Genomic DNA, 22,170 nt, shown 5'->3' with positions numbered 1-22,170 from the left:
GTGTTAAATGTAAAAGCCGCACTATTGAATCAGTAACTGGTCTCCCCCCCCCCCCCCCACTTCTCTCCGCAACTCGATTGAAATGGATTTTGAATAATCAAAATCTTTTCTCTATGAAGATTAAATTTAACCGCAAATTTCCAGCATCACCTGCTGTGAGGTTTTCTGTTGGCACCAAAATTTTGGCATTTCTCGGTGGAAATTTTTGATCTCCCGACAGAATGTGGCCGAGACATTCGACTTGAGGGGGGAGTGGGGTCAAGCTTGTGAAATCTTTTGCTTCCTGCCGCAAATTGAAATAGATCACTTAGATTAGCTTTCGTTCAATGGGAACTGGTTGGAGTTCACCTCAATGTCACAAATCCACACCAAATTTTGATATCCTCAAGTTACCATGGAAACAGGTCAAGGACAAGGTCAAAATATTGCTGTAAATTTTTTTCCCCCCCTTATTTTTTGTTCAGCGCCTTTGGGAATAGAATATGGTAATTGATATTTTATGATTGCCCCCTCAGTGGAATAAAAAGCGAATTTTATTATCTTGGTAGGTTTACTCCATTGAAAAGTTGATGCTGAAGGTACGGCTTTTCACGCTGACAGAGCGCATTGTGGCTATACAATAGTGCTCTGTTTTCTCCAATAATATGTGAGGCACCCAGCCTTATGGGTTTTCACACTCCACCTTCCCTCAGCATTTTTTCTCTCTCTCTCTCCTGATTCTAAAAAAAATTGTCCGCGCAAATATATCATGTCTCTCCTGCAGATTTGCAAATATTTGACCAAAAAATATGTCATTCGGTATTTTCTGACGGAACGTTAATGTCACAAGTATTTGAACAATACGGCAAGGCTGTTAAAAAAAGAATGGAATTCTGAATTTAAAAAAAATGATGAGATGGCATGGAAGAATAAGTGTGAATACAGCCTCTGTGCAGATTTATAATATTTTAATCAATTCAGATTGTGTGACCGTGTCAACTGTTTTAATTTGTGGTCTGTTTGATCTCAGAGTTCTGTTTTTGCTGCAGTGTAGGTTTTGTTAATGTGGAGCTTTCTCCACAAATCTCCATCAACCATAGTAGCACCAGTTCCCGGTAATCTCTCATTGTGATAATATTTACATGTCTTTAATCTCATGGTTCATTGCCATGGTATTACGACAGACAGTCCTTCCTTCGAGCACCTAGGGTGTTGCCTTCAAGTTTTATTATCCGATTTATCATCGCCTTGGCTTTGACCTTCAGAGTCCTGTCTTCCTATTGGTCATCGCCATGGTATTTACCATAGATGTCTTCCATCCTATTCGTTACAACTAATTTGCATTTATGTCTCAATTCCTGTCTTTGATGATTTGTTGTGTATGATGGTTTTTCTCAAGATTTTTCCAAGAACTTTGTTGTGTGGTCATGCATGAGAAAGCTCTTTTTGAAGGGAGTATAGCTGTCACCTTTGATAGTATTTTCACAGTTTTTTTTTCCACACAGAAACCATTACATTGTCTTCTTCCCTGAAGTTTTGCAAATACCAATTTACAGCCTTGTTAGAACAATAAAGTGAATACATATCATAAGCAGTGTGGTTGTTTACAAATTAATTCTAGTCCAGGCAAGAATTCAGTTGTCGACATTGCATGTGGCACACATTGACAGGCTGTGTTGATATGCCGAATACCTGGTATTACGACATGAGTTGTGGGCAAGAGAAAGAGACTGTATTTTACATATAGGGCAAAAATGCTGGACAGTACATTAACCCTTTCACCCCCAGTTCCCTGTATACAGGTCCAACTTTACCATAGAAATCAATGGATTTGGTACAAACCATGGTGGTGAAAGGGTTAAAGAATCACTTCAAATGTTGATTTAAAAATTGTCACGTTATAGGTCCTGACACTGTAAGTCTCTCTGCTTTTTTGTTTTCAGGGAAAAAAATTTCATTCATGGAGTAACATCTGAATAGGAAATTCCAAATCAGACAGATCAAAGTTTTTAGAGAGCGAGAAACCGTGAAGCGTACATTTGACATTTCATTCAGAACATAAAATATGGCCGTAAATGCAACGGCAAACACTCACATTCATTCTCAGTTGTCAAGGAATTTCTGACAGCTTATTTGTGATGTGCGGACCGTGAGCAGATCAGTAGCCTCTCCCGTAAATGGTCTTCTCTCTAATAACCACTCATCTACAAACGCCAGTTGTAAACTTTGGTATGCGACCTAACCTTATTCTCCGGGCGACTGCCTAAACATTTGGCATTGTTTATCCGCCGCTAAAAATAACCGCTTCCTCGGTTATCATTCCATGTACACAGTGAAGGCGTTATGATTGCTGCAGTTTTTACCCTATATACAGGCAATCTTTTTTGCTGAAAGTTTTTTTCTAAGAATGGCGCGCTGACTGGTTAGGACAAGAATATTGTTTGACATCTTTTTTTGCATGTGTTGGGTTTTATGACATCATCATGTAGTATCCTTATCTTACAGAGGTTAGTCTTAAATAAACTGTGCGGTTTTGGCTCGACAATCGATATGAGTACCACTGGCCTGGTGGAATTTTGCTGTGGTGTACCAGATATGTCATCTGCAGCACGCCCTTTGACCTTTCACTTCTGACATTTTCCCGCCAAAAGTTGATCACTATATGTTGTATTTTTGTTTACATTGTCATTGTGATTTTTATGACAGCGTGCAACTTACCGCTTCGGTAAACAACTTGTTATGTTAATCTTTAACATTATAATTCTTTTATGCACCACTGATTTCAAACAGTTGAAAAAAGTGTAAAAAGCGATAGTTGGATTGTCTAATGAATGAAGTCAGGCGCGACAGAACATAGAGGAAGAAAAAATACAATTGGCTATAATTTGGTCTTCTGTTTTTCCTGCCCAAGCTATTGTGTTTCTCAGTGTGTTGTCAACGACAATTGGATGAGCTGTCACTGCAGTTGGATTAAATTGCCATAAAAGGGTGAGAAAAGTCAGGCATTTGTCATAAAAGGGTGAGAAAAGTCAGGCATTTGCCGTAAAAGGGTGAGAAAAGTCGGGCATTTGCAGTAAAAGGGTGAGAAAAGTCGGACATTTGCAGTAAAAGGGTGAGAAAAGTCAGGTATTTTGCCGTAAAAGGGTGAGAAAATCTGAGGTGTTGTAAAAAGGTGAGAAAACTGTGTTGTGATCAAAGAACAAAAGTGCAAATAATTCAGTATTATTTTATTTTTGCCTGTGCAACATTTTTTTTTCACATTTGTCAATGACCGTTAAACATCAAAAACCTCCATGCCATCTTATGACCATTAATGTCATCATCAGCAATGTCATCACTTATGACGATGACATTTTTTGACTTTGTCATGTTAACTTAATCTTCACTACATATCAATTGTTTTTTTGTGGTCATAGTGAATTGAAACATTGTCACAAATCTTCCCCGTCACTGCAGTCATCATTATTATTATCATCATCATCGACAAGAATATATTGTCAGTACTGCCATTCTTGTAATTGTACCCACTCCATCCCTCATGACATTGCCTCAAATTTCCCTGTTGCAAGAAAACATGTGAAATGTGTCACTATTGTGCCAGACTTTTAAGGTAGAACGCGCCTCGTGGACAGAAATTCGGGCTTTCAAATTTTATCAATTCTCTTCTGACCTACCACTTGTGGGGGCTCATTTTAAAGCTGTTGATGAAAAAAATTTTCACCGTCTTAGTTTTTCAAAAATCAACAATTTTATTTTTCCCCATAGTTAACACAAGGATGGCGGCCATTTTGAATTTCAAATATCGGGAAATCTTAAGTAATTTGTCTCTCTAGTACCAAAGTTTGCATGGTGACCCCTAATTTTTATTTTGCTTTGGTAAGAGAATGGTCAAAAGTTTCAATAAGGAAAGTTTGAGCAAAAGTCTAAGTCTTTCCCTTTTGAGGGGCATATTACCTTAAGAGATGTTTGGATAAATCTGTGAGTGAGTGTAGAAAGAACGCTTGATGCTGATGCGGCAATACCTGTAATAATAAAGTCAAACATATAATATTTCCAGCATGTAAATGTGTAAAAACAAGAGCAGACCACACAGAATATGACAAATTTCTACTTCTGTGGTTTCACTGACTTGTTATTTGCACCTTGGTGACAATTATTCATACTCTCAGATTTTTACAATATTTTTCCGACAGCACTTGTGGGGGCTCATTTTGAAGTTAAATAAAGTTTTCATGCCCTTGGTTTGTGAAAATCAAAAATGTAATCTTTTCCCATAGAGTTAAAACAGTGAAGGTGGCCATTTTGAATTTCAAGTGTCGGTATATATTAAATTATTTGTTAATCTAGTACCAAAATTTGCATGGTGACCCTGAATTTTATTCTTGACTTCAAAAAAAACCAGTTTCAAGTTTCCTTGAGGCAAGTTTGAGGAAAAAATGAAGGCTTTCAATTTTGAGGCGCATACTACCTTAATATCCTCATAACATGGCTTCAGGTGGTGTGCTTACCAAATATGATCTCAATGTTATAGTAAGTTGTTTTCGCAAAATTTGAAAGATGATGTAATCGGGTGACAGGTTTCTCTTTTATTTGGCGAATTTGTCGCCCCTCTACAATCTGCTTCAGTGAAAATGTCACAATTATGGAAAAAAAAAATATTGTATTGTTACCATGTGTAGCAAAGGGATATAATGACAAAAGAGAGCACAATAGCGCAACTAATTGCACCATTGTCACTTTCAGAGTTGTCAATTTCCGGGCTGCAAATTGTTACATTGTAGCAAGTCCACATCATTAACATGATGCAGCTGACCAATGTCAAGCTTCCCTGAAAATTAGATTTTTTTTCCCAAGGACTGATTAAATCATAGCTTTCTCAGTACCAGCCATCTTCCATTTATTATTACAATAATTTACTTTTGAAAAAAAGTGCCTTTTCAGGCTGGAATAATATAATGCGATAGTTTTTATCGCCGTATTATTATGAGTATTTCCTTCCATTGTTAAGTAATAATATTAAATTTAAGATATAAATTCTGATTTTTTCAGAACAGTAGTTTTATGGTCGTAAATCTGTGGTGTCATGAGCAATAGTGCTAACAAATGCAGTTCCACAGTAGCAGAAGACATATTTGTGGCGGAGTTTTTCCATTGTATATCATCATCTCAGACTCAAGGAATATTTGAAATGCCATTCAATACATTCTGGTGCCTGACCTTTGACCCTATCGACAATGCTTCATACTCTAGTAGGTATTGTTTGGTTTTCAATGGCAATGGGGACTGAATAAGTTACATATTCAAAGTGGGGCGTACCATTCACCGCAGCCGGGGAGGGATGGCTAGGATGGGACTCACCAGGCCGGCTGCCGGGGATGAGGAAACGGCGGTTAAAAAATCCCAGTATGTTTGCCAACGCCAATCAAGTCAAAATCGTTGATTTTCCCAAATTGACAACTTACTGCCGAGGTAATAGGGTGAGGGAGGGCTATCCTGCTCCACCGTCAGGGGCATTTACATGGCCATGCGCTATTGTTGACTCTATACAAAGGTATCTCTTTTGGATTGAGGCCGGCTTTTGTTATGGTGTGTTTAGAATGGGGAGCAGCTTCTACACAGTGAATGGCAGTCTATTTTATTTTCTGCATACAACATAAGGGCTACAGCTAAACAATACAGCTCACAGCCGACTCGCCAGCCCCATTGAACACTTGGCAAACACAGAGTCTCATAAAAAATACCTTTTCCAGCTCCACACCACACTGCCAGAACATAGCCAAAAGACCTGCCATGTATCAGCTCTCATCACTTTATTGTTTTACTTTCTCTGGATGAACTGTCACTCCTAGAACTCCCGGGAAAAAGAAGGTAATGTACAAGATCACGTCTGTTTCACCTCGATCTGTTTCATCCCTGTTTTGCCGCTGGAGAGAGTCCTGTAGTGTTTGTGTCAATCTGTGTGTTCTTGGTGTGCTCTGATGTGTGTGTGTTTTTCCTCACTTGGCCAGAGTCATCAATTTTTGTGATGATGTCATCAGGGTATTGTTCTGGCAAACTTGGTAATTTCAGCCACTGTTCGGTCATGACATGCCTGCTGTTCCGTCTGGGGGTGTTTATTACTGTTGTGCAATGTGGTACGTCAACAACACAGCCTCGTTCATTTCAGTGTCGTAGAACAGACGTACTTGAAATCATACCCGTATCACTTGTTTTTCTTCTCCCCCCCGTACGTTTGTTTCCGTAGCTATTGTAAATCTGTCACACTCACACACACACACATTCATTACAGATATCAGCATGCAGCGAAAAAGCAGAAGTTGACAATGTTTTCTCATGTACGTGTAGGTTTCATTTTCAAAATTCACAACACATGTTTGTACCAAGTGAAGCAATTTTTTTCACCTTTTGAAGGGAATGGCAGGAAATATGTACTCAACTTTAGTGTCACCACATCTATATGCTAATGAGGCAGATTTTTTCCCATGTAAAACGGATGATAATCAATTTTTCTCCTTTGCTTAATATCATCAAAAAATAGGTATTTTCAAACTGACTTATTGGATATTTTCGGCAGCGTAAAATGTGATTGTCCAGACAGTTGTCATGCGGAGCCTGTTTTGAAATCATGGGTTTCCCTTTCCTGAATTTTCAAACAGAAAAACTTTGATGTATGTGGGTGTGTTTCTGGTATCTGTCTTCAAGCTGCCGTCTGTTGACTTCGCTGCTCTTTCCCAGCTCATCAAGAGCTATTTCTTGTTTATGTTCGCCTGATTTTTTTCAATGAGGGCTTCGAAACATGTGGCCTGTTTGTTCTCGGATAGAGATGAAGGCCGCGGGGAAACGCAATCACAAGGCTGCACGCTTCAGACTTTGATTTCAAACTTGTGAACCCGAGCCAAATTTTTTTGTTTTAGTTAGTCACTAAAACAAAATCGCCCAGCGAATGACAACAGTTATAATCTGTGGCGCGATCATTTGTAGGTCAGCCCGTGGACGTCTCAGGACGGCATGGTGAGGGGAAGTTTTTGGCAACACACCAGTTTGTCCAGTCCGAGTGTTTGTACAACTCTCAGGCTGGCAGAAGGTCAGCCTTTGGTAAAAAGCACACACACACATACACACACAATAGTCAACAACTCCAGCCCACTATTCATTGTCACTCGGGACAATACAAGCGGCTGAACACAATGTTGAGAGTAAACTCAATGCCTTGTGAAAATTTCACAATATAAATGCTTACATAATTCTAATTAAGTCCATGCACATGTGTGTCTCACTCCCTGTGTCCACACTTCCCCGAAACTTGTGGATGTAAATTGGCCAGGTTAAACCACTTCCAAAGCAGGGGGTGCTAGCTTATTGTGTTCAGGTCATGTGTATCGGAATGCCACATGTACAAGCTGTTGACATTGTAGCCAAAAATCAATTTATACTCATTTCCATAATTTTCCATGTGTAATTTGTTATTATTATGTAATTTTTTCCAAAATTTTCCAGCATGTATGTTTTTTACAGGATATCATATAGAAGTTTCGACTTTAATCATATTATTTAATCCTTTCGTGTAATTTTCATTATTGTTAAATTTGTTTGCATGAGAAAATAACTAATAGTGATAGCAGTGTAAATTGTATTAAGGAGTAATTATTCTCGATAAATTACAGACTTGAAAATTATTACTTTGTGAATCTCTAATTGAACATTTCTCCGCTGTCGAACTGTTGTACTCATTTGGGATGGGAAATTCGTTGCAAAATTCATTATAAAATTCAGTAGGCCAGAATTATGTTTCTTTAGGTTTCCTCAGTGGCATTGAAACATTTTATCTCTATGAAAATGATCTTATTATCATGCAAATTAAATTTGCAACAAAAAAACCAAGATGGCTGATCCCAAGTTGCCATATATGGCTCCAGGTTTTCTTACACCTTATGTTATGCAAATGAGCCCGAGCTTTAGTGAAGTGGCATCATCTGTAAGTTGTAAAAGCGAGGTCACCGCACACGAGTAGTGTTAATAATTACAAATTGTGTGCACTGGTGTCAGACTAAAGAAATGCAAAAAATAAAATTGAATAGACCCAAGGGTAAAAAGACACATACGTGGCTTTCAATTATAGGATTATGTATTGTGGCCAATTTTTCCAGTATTTGCATTCCCAAGCGTGCCATTTCATTAAAATTGGACTCAAGACACATTCCGTTTTAATTTTCTTATCTTGGAGGAGGATTAGATAATTTTTATTTTCTGTGAAAATGAAGTTTTGCCCTTTCTCCCAGGATTAGGAAATAAAAATGATCTGTTCTGAGAAGGTACAGTTTGTAAATGAGGGTCTACATTGAAAAATTAGATTGTGCACCGTCGCTCTAGCATTTTGAAATTTATTCATGTCAGGAAAGGAAGCTATTTTTCTCTCTGCGTTGTTTGACTGTGGACGTAAACGAAGACGGATAGCATTGCTAATCTCTTTGAAAGTAGGGACAGATACGGACCAACTACTTGCCGATGAAGATGCACCGACTCAACCGAGAGAAATAGCCTGACAGACAAGTATTTGCCAAATATCAAATGGGTTGTGTCAGTCAAGTGAGCATCCCATGGTTGGCTGTGGGGAGAGGAGGGAGAAAGAAATGATTGGGAGGGAGAGAGAGGGGGGAGGGAGATGGGGAGGGAGGGAGAGCCTGAGGCAAGAAGAATGTGAGACTCAGGTTGTGACACACATTTCATTCCAATTCAAACCAGCGTAGAACTGCCGAGACAAATATTGCCACTTATCAATACATAACAGATAACTAAATCGACAACTACAGCAAGGGGTATACAGAGTGAGACAGACAGGGTGACACACATGGACACGGACACGTAGTGCGGGCAAGAAGTGTGTCTTGCACAGAAGACGGAAACATTGACGCGAGTACTATTCAGGAAACTGGATAGACAGGGTATTGTCTGATCACAAACAAATCTCAGACAGAGAAAGTCAAAAAAGAAGGGAATTTGAATTCAAACGTATTCAATTAACAGACAGTGCAACCAGCAGGTCTGTAATTTTGGTGATGACGAGTGCTCTGAAAGCGAAGAACTTCAGGACAGACACCTTTCCACACCTACCAGGCTGGATTTCTTGATTTGCTGACCAACTACGCAAGCATTTGGAATCATTTTGTGAGATGGAAAACTGCAACAAAAAGGCAACATAGCAGGTCCTACTTCACACATGCATTGTCCGGCAGCTAATTAACTATTGAAATAAGGGATTGTTGTACTGCGTTACAATGGAGACTCATGACCAAATCTCCCCAACTGCCCCTCCACCTCCCTCCAACCCACCCACACACCCAGCTACTCAGGAGCCTTACATGTAAGGGGTTTTGCCCCCAAGTCTGTTATTAAAATCACATCAGTGGAACTATGAAGTCCATTTTTCCATCATCAACTGCGTTTCATGGGATTGAAAGTGAGAATAATCAAATGACACCAATTACATTAAAATACTTTAGCAGATGTGACATGAAACTTTTATCACAATTATTGGAATTTATTCTAACAAATTTATTGTTTCTAGTGTGTATATGCATATATTTTATTTTGTTATATACTGTATATATATATATACATATACGAGGACACTGTATATATATATATATATATATATATATATATATATATATATATATATATATATATATATATATATATCAGAAAATAAATTAAGGTGTATATATTAACAGTATTAACAGAAAATAGAAACTGCGACTTGAAATTTTATTAACTTCAAATAAAAAGCGTCATAGTTTCTGCTGAAAACCACCATATATTAAGTTCCACATTTTTAGCAAGTGCTTTCATTCCTGTGGAAGACACCTGTGATATGCGTCTATGTGTGTGTCTATATCTGTGTGACTGTGTCTGTGTATACATACCGTAGATATACAAAGATCACACATACAAATATTGATATGCAAATACTGTAACTAGTAGCAACTATACTTCCAAAAAATTTGCTTTTTTGTCCCAATTTCAAAAGTGGGGGGAAAAATTGAAAGTAAAACAGATACTGAGATTGTAGCTTGATTTGAAAAAAAAAAATTCACAGCTTAGAGCTGATGGGAGTTAAATTCAGAAATCAATAAGAGGACACAAAAGACAGGCTGTAGGCTGAGCTGTTTGCCGTTGTTTGAGGATAAAAGACACAGAGAAATACGATGAACAAGAGATTTGAACAATCATCTGCCAATAAGTAATCCTGACGCACAAGGATGTCTTTGAACTAGAATGCCATAGCGTAATGCGTTAAACACAATGGACCCTGTGATTGCGGCCAACAGCGAAAAAGCCCCAAAGTGGGATTATAAAACACAGACTTCTCTGATTGCAGACAATTGCAGCGATTTTCCCCCCTGAAGACGTGTATGCCTTTAGACAAATAATAGCTGGATCCAAGCTCAGTTGATCCCCAGCTTCCACTTAATTTGACCAAATCAGTGGTAATTTCAGAGGAAATAATGCATATTAAGGGGAGGAAATGGGAAAACATTGAGGTGGATGGAATAGGTCGTAATCTTGGCATGATTTTCTGTGTCAAGGCCTAGGATACGGATTTGTTTGTTTGTGAGTGTGAATCACCGTTTTTTTCATACCTCTGAAATGTCAGGGCCTTTTCTTTTTCAAAATCAGAGTTACTATAGTGCAGTGTACAAGATAAACTTCCTCTTGCGGAGTGAGGTGAAATCACTCAATTGTGAAAATGTTTACAAGTTTTCAGTTTCCTCCTTGTCCGTGCATGATCCTGGATTAGAGCCTTAGTTTCTGGGAAATTTGGTGCCGCGTTGTCAATGAATATGTTTGAGTCTGGAAACTATGACAAATGAGAGAGAAAATTTGTTTATCAGCGTTTTACATCCTCAGAGAACAGCTTGCCAAATTTCTCTCGAATAGAAATGTTGAAATATTGGTCAGTTCTGATTCTGTTAACTCGTGAATGAGTGTGAGACCTTTTAGAAAGCATTTCACTCGTTGTACCCAGTTTGTTTCCTTTTTACAACAATAATTAATATTTATGAAATGCAGTATGGTAGCTTTTCGCAATGGTTTTAAATTTGCTGATAATTTCCTTGGACTTTTTTAGTCCTGCATTTTGTGGTAAGTCAGATTTTGTAACAGTTGCATTCAATGCCAGAGTCTCCAAAAAAAATTTTGTGAGCAAACCAAATTCAGGAGCAAAACGCTAGTTCTGTCTATGCCCAACCTTTGCAGTAGCTGAAAATCCACAGTGAATACACCGACACCTGTAAAAGAAGCCAGGTCCTCTGCCATACAGCAGCACAAGATTAATTTTGTAGTTTTCAGAGAGTAAAGGTTAAACAAAGGACTCCAGTGGACGTTTTTCATTCATTTTTCCTTTTTGCAAATTTCAGTCCATCCAAGCTTAATACAAAGGGCATCTTTTCCTGATCAAAATAAATATTGCATCATTTAAAATTTCATCGCACTTTTTGGACAGTCTTTTGAAACAAGCAAACACATCCCCAAGGTGTATTTCAAATGTAAAATTACTTTCTGAAGTAAAATATAGAAGACATATTAAGATAGGACCAAATATCTAATACAAATCTCTAATGAAATAATAATTTACTAATTACATATTGGTAAAATCATTTCTTTAATGATGAAAGTGTCAACAGTTTTGAATTTTGCTTTCATAAGTCAAATGAAGAATATTTACATTTGAACAACACACTATCATGCATCAAAAATGCATTCAATACTTAGTAGTTTTGGCTCCAGGAGATTGTCTGTGTGGTATAGTTTGTGGCCCATCCAAGGATGATAGATGTAGTTTGAGGAAACAGAATTGCCCAGTCGTATGAAAGTGAAAGATTATTCATGTCTGGAATTTCTGTTCTCATGGCATTGAGGAGAGTTTGCTGGGTGATGAATTATTCTTCAGAGAGGTGTAAGTTGTTTGTCTCTTGTTTAACAGATCTGATGCCACACCAGTCCGAAACCCACGGTGACAATTCCAATTTTCCGTGAGATTTTCAAGAAGAACTGTGTGGCCGCCATTTTTTTATTTAAGACTCTGAACTGTTCAGACCTCCCAGATTTCATGCCTTCTCTCATGCTAATGTGATAGTCATCATGGTAATTACAACACTTATTGTTCTGTGGTTCAGCCCTGTTGTTTTTCTAGCTCATTCAGAAAGTGAGGTTTTTTTAGGGGCGTGTACGGCATAGCCATCAATTACACCAGGAATAGCCCTACAGATGAGTACTGTCCCAAGCCGCCACCGGGAAGGACGGGGAACATTCGAAACACAAGTTTGCAAGTCCTTTTCCTTTAGTTAAAATGCTTTTCTTTTTTGAAGGAGCTAGAACAAATAAGTTTTTGAGCAGTACTCAGAAACAGTAGTTTGTTCCCCCTAACAACATCTCCTCAACAATTGCAGTTTTGCTTTGATTCGGTTATCCGGACCGAACCAGGATTTTGTTAAATTGAAAAAAACATGTGCGTAATGTTATTTGCGGTCAAAACTTGTTAAACAACAATTACGTGTCGTGAATGCCGAGCAGTGAATTATTGGGGCAGAGATTCTTCCACTGCGGGCCAGAAATGTAAACAGCATGTGTCATAAAGCGGAGCAAAAAGTTCAAAATGTGTCCCACTCGCCGGAACTAGCCAGTAAATCAAGAGCCTGTCTGTGTATTTTACAGGGGTATACAGACTGAAACTTTACTCGTAGTTCCTTACAGAGCTGTTTTTTTCCCTTCTCTAAAATTTCCATGTCGACATTCCATCACAGTATTCAAATTCAAACCAGCGTCGTGCGGCTACTGTGTAAAGGCCGAGTCCTCCGCCTGATTGGCTAGTTGAGTCAGGTCTTGAGGGGGTTTTGATTCTGTGAACAGGCTCGGGGACTTCATTCCTCCATTTAATTTAGAGTCTGTGAGCGTCAGGGGTCAAAGAAGCGGAAGCGAAGAGGTCACTCACAACACATGCCGCATTATCCAGCACTATCATTATTCGCTTCCTATTGTCATATATGCGTGTAGACTCTCTCTGCCTGTTCCACGGGCGGAGACTGGAGAAACAAGTCTGGGACGCACCACTGCGCTGACGGGGATGACAGCACACTTCCCATTGACAAGCCAAGGACGGCGTGACTAGATTTCGTTTTAGGAATTGTATACATCCACCAGCCATGACTTCACAATGCAGGATTGTTTACGTCCAGGGGGCCTACATCTGAAGTGTGGGACACTCTTTTCAAAGATAAATCAATACATTGCAGTTTTTCTGGATCTCAACTTCAGATTGTCTTCTGAAAAGTAACATAGAATTACTTTACTCCTCATGTCCTTATCAAACCTCAAGAATCATGTGCTGTTTCCACATTCTGCACGTTTTTGTTTTGCTTTGTTTCTTGTTCCCGGTGTCGAGCACAGAGGCATCGACAAAAGTTCCTGTACAAGAACGTGATGATTTGTGGCATGGCTTTCCCATCGAGGCATACCACTGTGACAGTTACAGACAGGGTGTAATTGGACAGGGTTGCATAATTCTGTAACATCCTCACAGACTGTCCCAAGTCAGGTCAAAGTGCCGCTCAACATCCACCGTGTCTCTACAAATATTCACAGTATAACTGACAAAGTAGAAATGGGTTTATGCCTGTTTTGCAGTTTTATCTGGTTTATGCATCTCTTGTCTCTCACCCTCTCCTAAACCCCTGTCACCCCCGGAGAAGGAATAATCCAGCCCTTCACAAAAGTTACTCAACAATTCTCTCAGATACAAGTCTCTCCATGACAATTCAAGTAGGAGAGCAATTTCTTCTTTTTTTCCTTTCATTTTCATGAATTTAACAATTTTGTTTTTCTTCACATACTTCTCTCATCATCCCATAATGTTGAGTTTGATGCTGTACAGAATCATCAGCAGTCAGTTGTGAAAATATTTAACTGAAACGAGTCATTTTCCCTTTAAAACACAAGGAAATTCAGAATTGAAGTCCTATTTTCCCAATGCCATCCTGCCATTGGTGCCATTGCACCATCCAAAGCAATATGGTATTAAAAGATTTTAATTTGAAAACATGAAAAAAATGGTATATTATTGCAAGGAGGAAATGTTTCATCTGTAAAATTAGATGTACAGTCTGCAAAGACAGTCGTAGCACTGACATTTTTTTCAACTCTTGTTGCAATTTCTCCTTTCCAGCGTGGTTTTTTTTTCACCCGTAAATTTAAATGACCCTGTAAACACACACCGGGACAGCGATAATCGGAGAAGAGACGTAACAAACACTTCGGGAGGGGGAAAAAAAAGTAGAGTACTGCAGGCATGGAATGACAAAAGAGGCTATTTTGTTTATCAATGCAGCGCACCCCCACCACAGGAAGTGAAATTTCTATAGACAAGCTTAGTCATTACACGAGCGCACAATGGCCAGTCTTTCGATTGTATTTGTTGAGAGGATCTGACGCATGCAACACTGGCCGGCACAGAAAGGAAGAAAAGTGCGCTTGCCACAAAGAGCCATTGTTGACACCTCCTAAAAAAGTATTCTGTAAGAGCCGGCCAACAATGAGCCTTTCACGCTCTCCTGATTAGTTGCCATGGCAACTGACATCTTTTTTTCAAGTCATCTGAAAAATAAGCTGGAGAAAAGCAAGGATTTTTTTGTTCACAACCTGACCAGGCCTCTGCCAGCCTTCTGTCATGCTATGAATAAACTTATTTTTACCTTTTTTTTTATCCCTGTCTGCCTGTCTTTCTGTCTTTCTACATCTGTCTTTCTCTATATGTCTCTCTCTCTCTCTCTCTCTCTCTCTCTCTCTCTCTCTCTCTCTCTCTCTCTCTCAAACCTGATTTACATATCATAGCCAATATATTTCAGTTCATCAGACCAGCCAGAAAGCAATTAACATACAAAAATGATACTTAACTTCTTTGACAGCCCTCTGTTAAAACACAAATGTACATGACATGGAAATTTGAAATACTAAACTGACATTTCTAAAGTGAACTTAATTAATAATCTCAGGAGTCAGTGGGCATTTTTAGTCCAGTTACCTTCATTACTGAAATTTGTTCTTTATCAATATTCAGCGTACAGGTTAATAGAGGTTAATGTTGGTGTCTGCAAGGTCAACACTAAAGTATCAGAGGTCAATAATGTGTTTAAGGGTCATAGTCGTCAAAAAAATAGGATTTTAACATTTCTATAAAGAAAGCCCATATGTGTAAGTGTACTTAGTCTTTGGTTAATATGTGTTCATAGGTCAGCAGTATTGTGTGAATGCTGCAGACCCAGAGGGCAACATATCCATATGGGTATTCAAAGTGTGCTGATATTTTGAATAATGCACAGCTCGGGGGCAATATACCTAATTGTGTTCAAAGGTCAATAATGTTCAGAATAATTTCAAAGCTGTCTGCAATATCCTTGCACTGAATCGATCCGTGATGCTGATCTACGGATCAAAATCAATGCTGAAATGGAGAAGTCTTTCTGTTTCATGTCCGTAGATGACATTGATGAGCTCCTTGCCAACTCTCAGGGGGCAATAATGGGGGCAATATCAATGAATAGGGTCACCAAGGGTCATAGATGCAAATGAGGGTAATATTGCTGAGCCAGCACCTGGCAGCAGAGGCTAAGATCACTTGCACTGGTAGTCTGCCAAAAGCTTGTGTTATTCAAATCCAAGTGAAGTTTGTCACAGACTCAGTCCTGTTCACGTGAACTTGCTTTCAAATCAGCAGGCTGCAGAACTTCGTCGACTGAAATCATCGTTTTGCCACCAAATTTGCCTGGCCTTTCATGTCATCCTGAAGCATCAAGCCTATTTTACAGGCAACATAATGACGTATACCAAAATATTCAGGAGACTTCAATAATTTGAGATTTCTGATACTGTTAGAGGAAATAACAGCAATTTTCAACACCAGGCCCTGTGTGAACATGTCAAATGGCTTTGATACAAAGTTTTATCACATGTCCTCTAGGTCTAAGGTCTATCACATGATTGTGCCTCTGCCAATCAGAATGTCTGTTAAACTGTGGTGAGACAAACTATATTCATGTAGACCTATAGAGTATAAGTAGAGAGAGCATGGGTGGAGGGAAATCACGTTCTATATTTATGCATAATTTATTTTAAATTCAGTAATGATTTCCTTACCTGATTTATAATAAATTTTCCGTTTTTTTTTTCTGTAATTTTGCAGGGTTACTATGGCAACAAAGCGCGGCATCACTACTGATGAGGATGGAATGATGAAACGGGAGAAGGGTGAAAGTGATGAGGATGGGGCAAGGGTCAATGGCCAGAATGCGGAACTGCCGGAAAGGTTAGTTATCCGGAACAGCCCGGAGAAAATAATTCGGGAAAAGAGAAACTTGTACGAGAGCCAAGACTCGGACAGCACGGATGAAACCGATGGAGTCCGCAGTATGGCGGCGAATGGTTTGAACAACAACCAGCGACAGAACGGCCCGAGTAACGTTTCGATCTCGCAGAAGGAGAGACAGTTGGAGGATATGATCCACCAGTTACAGACGCTGCGGGAACAGCTGCTGGCGCAGCAGCAAGAGAACAACGAGATGCAGAAAAGCCAACTGCAGAAGCAACAGCAGCAGATTGAGATCCAGCGCCAGCAACAAGAAATGATCCAGATGCAGCAACAGCAGCTGGTGCAACAACAGCAAAAGATCCAGATACTGCAGCAACAAATTCAGGAACAGTCGCAGAACTCCTCCAATCAGTTCGTCCGACTCATTCCCGTCTATCCGTCGGATTTAGCTCATCTTCCAAACGCCGCCGGAGGGCTTGGCTCACTGCCAGACGGGCTTCATCCAGGATTGGTTGTACGCCCTCAAACTTCGCCAAAAGTCGATCCGCGGCAACCGAGTGTTATTGTTGACAAGTCGAAAGGGATGATGTCTGGGTCGTCACTCACGCGACTCTCGCCGGACCACATCCCGACAACGTCATCAAGCATTGGGCCCCGCACCCACCCACAAGGACTGTTGACAATACCGACGGTAACACCAACTCCACAGGCCATTTCTTCAACTCTGGGCGCTAAGAGCGCCCTGCAGAATCTGCTCACCACTCCGCAACCGCTTAATTTGTCCAAGCCCTCAAAGGTGGGAGAATTGGAGCGGTCCACGCCGTCTACCATGCAACAGCTGAGCATCATGTCACCCAAGACATCAACCACAACTCCCGAGACATCAAAACTCGCACAGGCCCTCTCGCCAACTCGTTACATGGTCCACGAACCAGACATGGTAACCGAAGCCATACGCCAAGCCAGACAACTTAAACAAAAAACTGAACTAGAAAGGATACTAGGTACGTTTAATACCTTTTTCTCTCACCCTACATAGATTTCATTTCAAAAATGTGCACGGCGTTTTCTAACACCTTACAAATATTTAATAATAGAAAAATTTACCCAAAGAAATATCACCAATCTACAATGTATCCCTACATACTACCATTTCACCCTGGATTTCCTGTTAAGCTAATGAGCTCCTTGAAAGTGACAAAATCGAAACTTTTGCTCAGCTCTCCTCAAAGAAGTTTTCAGTCATGCAGTTTCAAAATCACGAGTAGAAGTTGAGATTCACTGTGCAAATTTAGGATGAGACAATAAATTAATTAAAAGAAATTTACCGATGTTTGAAATTAAAAATGGCCATGTAAACCTTATGTTCAATCTCCGGGGGGAAATTAAATTTTCAATTTTCACAAAAACAAGATGCTGATTACCCCATTTACCCAACAGGTTTCAAAATAAAGGTATTGTAAAAATTTGAGAGTCTAAAGCTTTCCTATGGTTCATCCTACCTGGCGGCCTATAAGGCAGAATATACCTTTGGGACAGATATTCCGACTCTCAGACTTTTACAGTACTATTTTGACCTACCATCTTTGAGGGGTCTCATTTGGAAGCTCACATAGTAACTGAAATTGCCACCAGCTTACTTTTTTGATGTTTAAAGTTCTATTTTTCCCCCATAGAATTAACACAGGGATGGCGGCCATTTTGAATTTAATAAACAGTTGGCAAACATTGGATGATTTGTTTTTCTTGCACAAAATTTGCACAGTGACAACAGATTTTCATCCTTGATTGTGAAAGGGAATGACTAAAAGCTTCCTTGTGGAAAATTTGAGTGAAAGTGTAAGTCTTTAAATTTCAAAATATATACTACCTTAAAACAACAGCAGGGCTATTTCAACGTTTGATGTTGGATATGTTGATTTATCTCCATCATCTTCAACTGTGTATTCAGACCCATGTATGTGATTGAGAGTTGAACAATTTACATAACAATGCATGATTTAAATATTCATTTGTCGTGAAAATGTATTCTTTTGTATGATTTTAACACATGAATAGATTGCTCAAAAAAACAGGGGATGGCATCCCTAGAACAAACTCCTTGTAAAGACCACTGCATGAGAAAACGACACTTTAGGCTGACTGGCCGTTACGGCTTACATGTTATAGCTTTATCAATACCAGTGAATTTTGTGACGTCATCTCCTCAGATTATTATTGATTATGTATCTGATTGTCCAGCAATGTAGCTACAGATGTTTTCTACATCTACAAATTCACTTGCATTGCCAAGACTATAAAATAATAGCAGTAATGTACCCCTTCCCAAACCATAATAGACTCAAGCAAACTTTGCACCCATAATGCACTGGGCTAACTGGCTTCGCCTCGCACATTATGTTACACAAGGTTTACTTTCATCCATCATGGATCAGGAAGGGGTACCTCATTGAGTAAATATTTCTGATACCAACCCTCTATTGGCATAGGCATTCTGAAGGCTGTCTCATTTGTTGCAATTCCTGCTCCCTTCAAAATTCACAAAAAGGGAAACACTGTATATTACACGGTTATTCACAAAATACGGCCCTGTATAGACGAGGTCAGTGAGTGACTTTTGACTCCGCTGAGCCCGAGTCCATATAGGGCCGTATGTTTGTGTATAACCCTATTATTATACACCTCCCTCCATTATCATCCCGTATAAACTAATTCAATGGGAAATTTTGAGGGATGCGGCACGCGTGATATGAGTGGAACGCGCGCGATTGTTGAAATAAAATTGCTACAAACCCCTGAAAATTGCGCGTCGCGCGTCTCCCGTATTCGGGACTCCGCGTACTATACAAAATACGGAAAGTTATTGGACGGTGACAAACTCCCATAGGTTACGGCAGTAGGTATATAATAACAAGTTAGTATGTGCCTCGAAAGTGAAAAGACTGAAGCTTTTGGTCAAACTTTCTCAAGGAATAATTCAATCGTTCTCTTTCAAAATCAAGAACAAAAATCAGGGGTCACCATGCAAAGTTTGGTACTATGAGAAACAAATTACTCAAGATTTACCAATATTTTGAAATTCAAAATGGCCGCCATCCCTGTGTTAACTCTATGGAGAAAAACATAACATTTTGATTTTTTGAAAAACTAAGCTGATGAAAAGTTTTCTTACACCAAGAGCTTTACAATGAACCCCCACAAGTGGTTTATCAGAAAAGAATTTGAGAGTCTGAATATGTGTCCCTGAGGCGCATTCTAACTTAAGCATATATTCCTTGAAATGAGTATTTATCAGAAACAAGAGTTCCATAATATCATTCAGTCCATCTTTGTGTTTGAGTAATCTTTCCTTTAGCAATGCTCCAATTCAGAAGTGATAGCATTGACATTTATGAACTCCGCCTGAAGTATTTTCTTGGCTAGGAATGTTCCTTGAACAAACACCCATCTCCATGTAAACGATATCTATCGTACTGTCAGTGATGTATTTCTTTCTAAATTGGATGTAGCAAGTTGTGCAATTATACCATTCATAATTTTCTGCAACCCCCCCCCCTCTCAAAAACACATCACAGCTTACAGAGCTGTTGTTATGAACTCAAGTCATCTGATTCAATAGGCCATTCATTTTGCAACATCATAGCCATCAGTAACATGGAATATGATTGGCTGATGGACAGAATGTCATAACCATCAGTTTATGTGATTGGTCAATTTAAAGAATCTCTGCCAATGACACGCAGACTGCTGTGTTTCGTTGCGTCTGTATGTATATCATGCAGATAATCTGTTGTAAACGAAATTGAACAATTTGGCAAATCTATGATCGTGTGGTAGAAGTTCTGATATACTAATATATCACCATGCCATTAGGTTGTTAAAGCCTTTTGACATTTCACATTTCTGAATTTTTCAAACCCCAAAATTTACCAGCGTGAAGTCCTTGAATCTCAAATGCAGTGACTGTTGAAAGAATGGGAAGAAAGCATTTTAGTGCGCTTCTGTATGAATATATACATGTGTGAGTTGAAAGCGGAGTTGTGGACTGTCACAAAAGAAGTTTACAAGTAATTGACATGGTGTCAATCACGCAGGGTTCATGAAATTGCTTTCTATCACATCGCCATGATTACGCCATGAAAGAAGTTGTCAAAGCTGAATAACATTACAGGCTGTGTTGCCCCATTGTGTAATTCTAATTGCGTTGAATGTCAAGAAAACTGCAACATTGTCCCCTAAATAAATCAATACCATTCTACCTGGCGCTCGGCTACGCCCTGCGTTTTTATCGCACGCCGAGCGTGTCAAGTGTCAGGGATGATGTCATCGTCTCGTCGTTCCATTACTGCGTGCAGTTTTATTTTTCATAGAAAGCGGTTGAATAAGTGGCATGATCGGGCCAACGATATAATTCCGCCGCCTCATATATCTGTTTTAGCAGTCACTTTCTCTTTATGAGCTGTTCTGTTCTTTCACAAAGGCAAGTTGGCATGAAAGTATTAAAGCAAGGAGGGTATACGTCCCTTTTCACTATACAGCCGTATTGTCACGATAGTGTATTTTCATTTCTCAAAGGGCTTTTTTTATTGCAAGGCAATAAACCAAAGTTTGTCATTAACCTCAGAGCATGGAAAGAGTTGGCGTTTCCTCCACTACTGTTCTCAGCCACTATTACTTTTCCACAACTAAATAAGCCAGACATGCGATTGGAAATTTAGTTTTAATTCTGACTGGTAGAGTGGACGTACTTGAGTTGGATTCAAAATCAAACCCAACATCTCCACTAAATTTTACATCTATATCACCCTTTTTTTTCAGCTGCAAATGCTTAAAAGTGTGTCAGTTACATCCAAAATTTGAGCTATTTAATTTATGGTGTTTTTTTTTTGCATGATATGTAAATGACAACGATTGGAATATAAGTTACCATGCAATAAACAAAACAAGCTCGTGAAGTTTTAATCTGATATGAAGTGTGGAACGACATGAAAATCATGATATATTGACAGTTTTTGTGTTCACTTCTGTCTAGTTTTATGATCATGCTGTTTTCATAAATTGGCAAAGTCTACCCTATGTACAGGGAAGTGAAGGCATTTTCCGCCTTGCATGGGCTTGATCCTAAACTTGCTTTCTTGGACCTATGTACAGAGAAATTAAGTGATTCATCACTGTGGTATTATCTTAAAAACAAAAGTATTCTTTTAAATTTTTGAGATATGCCTGTCCATACTGAAAGATGTGTTTGCTACTGCTGTAGTGTAATCCCAATTATTGCAATTTGTGAACATTTTCAAACAGGCAGTTTCAGGCACTTTGCATTTTCAGGCAGTGCATCGGTACAAGGTTTAATATGCCACTTAACATTTGACCAGAATTTGTTCATAACATCGTCCACCACACCATCACAAAATTCTCTTCAACTTTGCCACCAGTGCGGTGTAAAATTTGAACAAACTCAACAACGCTGGTATTTCACCTCAAAGGTCACTGTGTGTGACTCCTCACGGGTACTCACTGGAGGGAATGAATCCTTTGAACATCGTATTTTATCATAATCTTATTGCTTTCAAAGATACGGTATTGGTTTGACTTTTGTACACAAACAAAACATATTTTATCATGATCTTATTGCTTTCAAAGATACGGCATTGGTTTGACTTTTGTACACAAACAAAACATGTTTTATCATAATCTTGTTACTTTCAAAGATACAGTATATTGGGTTCGACTTTTGTACACAAACTAAATAGGGGCTAATGTGCAGTGTCTCAGAAACTTTTACCCAATTGGTTGGCTGAAACTATAGCTACAATTGAATTATTTCTGAA

General features: G+C 39.0%; 1 protein-coding gene across 10 annotated transcripts in view; it reads left to right on the top strand.

Annotated features, from left to right (window-relative positions):
• The window catches only part of LOC139134738 (transcription factor SOX-6-like), an 88,739-nt gene that overhangs the window by 47,287 nt on the left and 19,282 nt on the right, over positions 1–22,170 (top strand). For 8 of the 10 annotated variants that reach the window (XM_070701784.1, XM_070701776.1, XM_070701739.1 and 5 more), the window contains exon 2: positions 16,214–17,343. In XM_070701784.1, the coding sequence (XP_070557885.1) occupies positions 16,221–17,343 (1,123 nt within the window). In that variant the 5' untranslated portion in view covers positions 16,214–16,220. Of the gene's footprint in view, positions 1–5,339; positions 5,848–16,213; positions 17,344–22,170 lie in introns of those variants that run through there. The other 2 variants (XM_070701760.1, XM_070701801.1) reach the window with 2 other exon arrangements.

The sequence above is a fragment of the Ptychodera flava genome, chromosome 1 (assembly GCF_041260155.1).
Source record: "Ptychodera flava strain L36383 chromosome 1, AS_Pfla_20210202, whole genome shotgun sequence".
NCBI classification, from domain to species: domain Eukaryota; kingdom Metazoa; phylum Hemichordata; class Enteropneusta; family Ptychoderidae; genus Ptychodera; species Ptychodera flava.
Note: the sequence above shows the minus strand (reverse complement) of the source record. Positions and strands in the feature narration are given on the sequence as shown.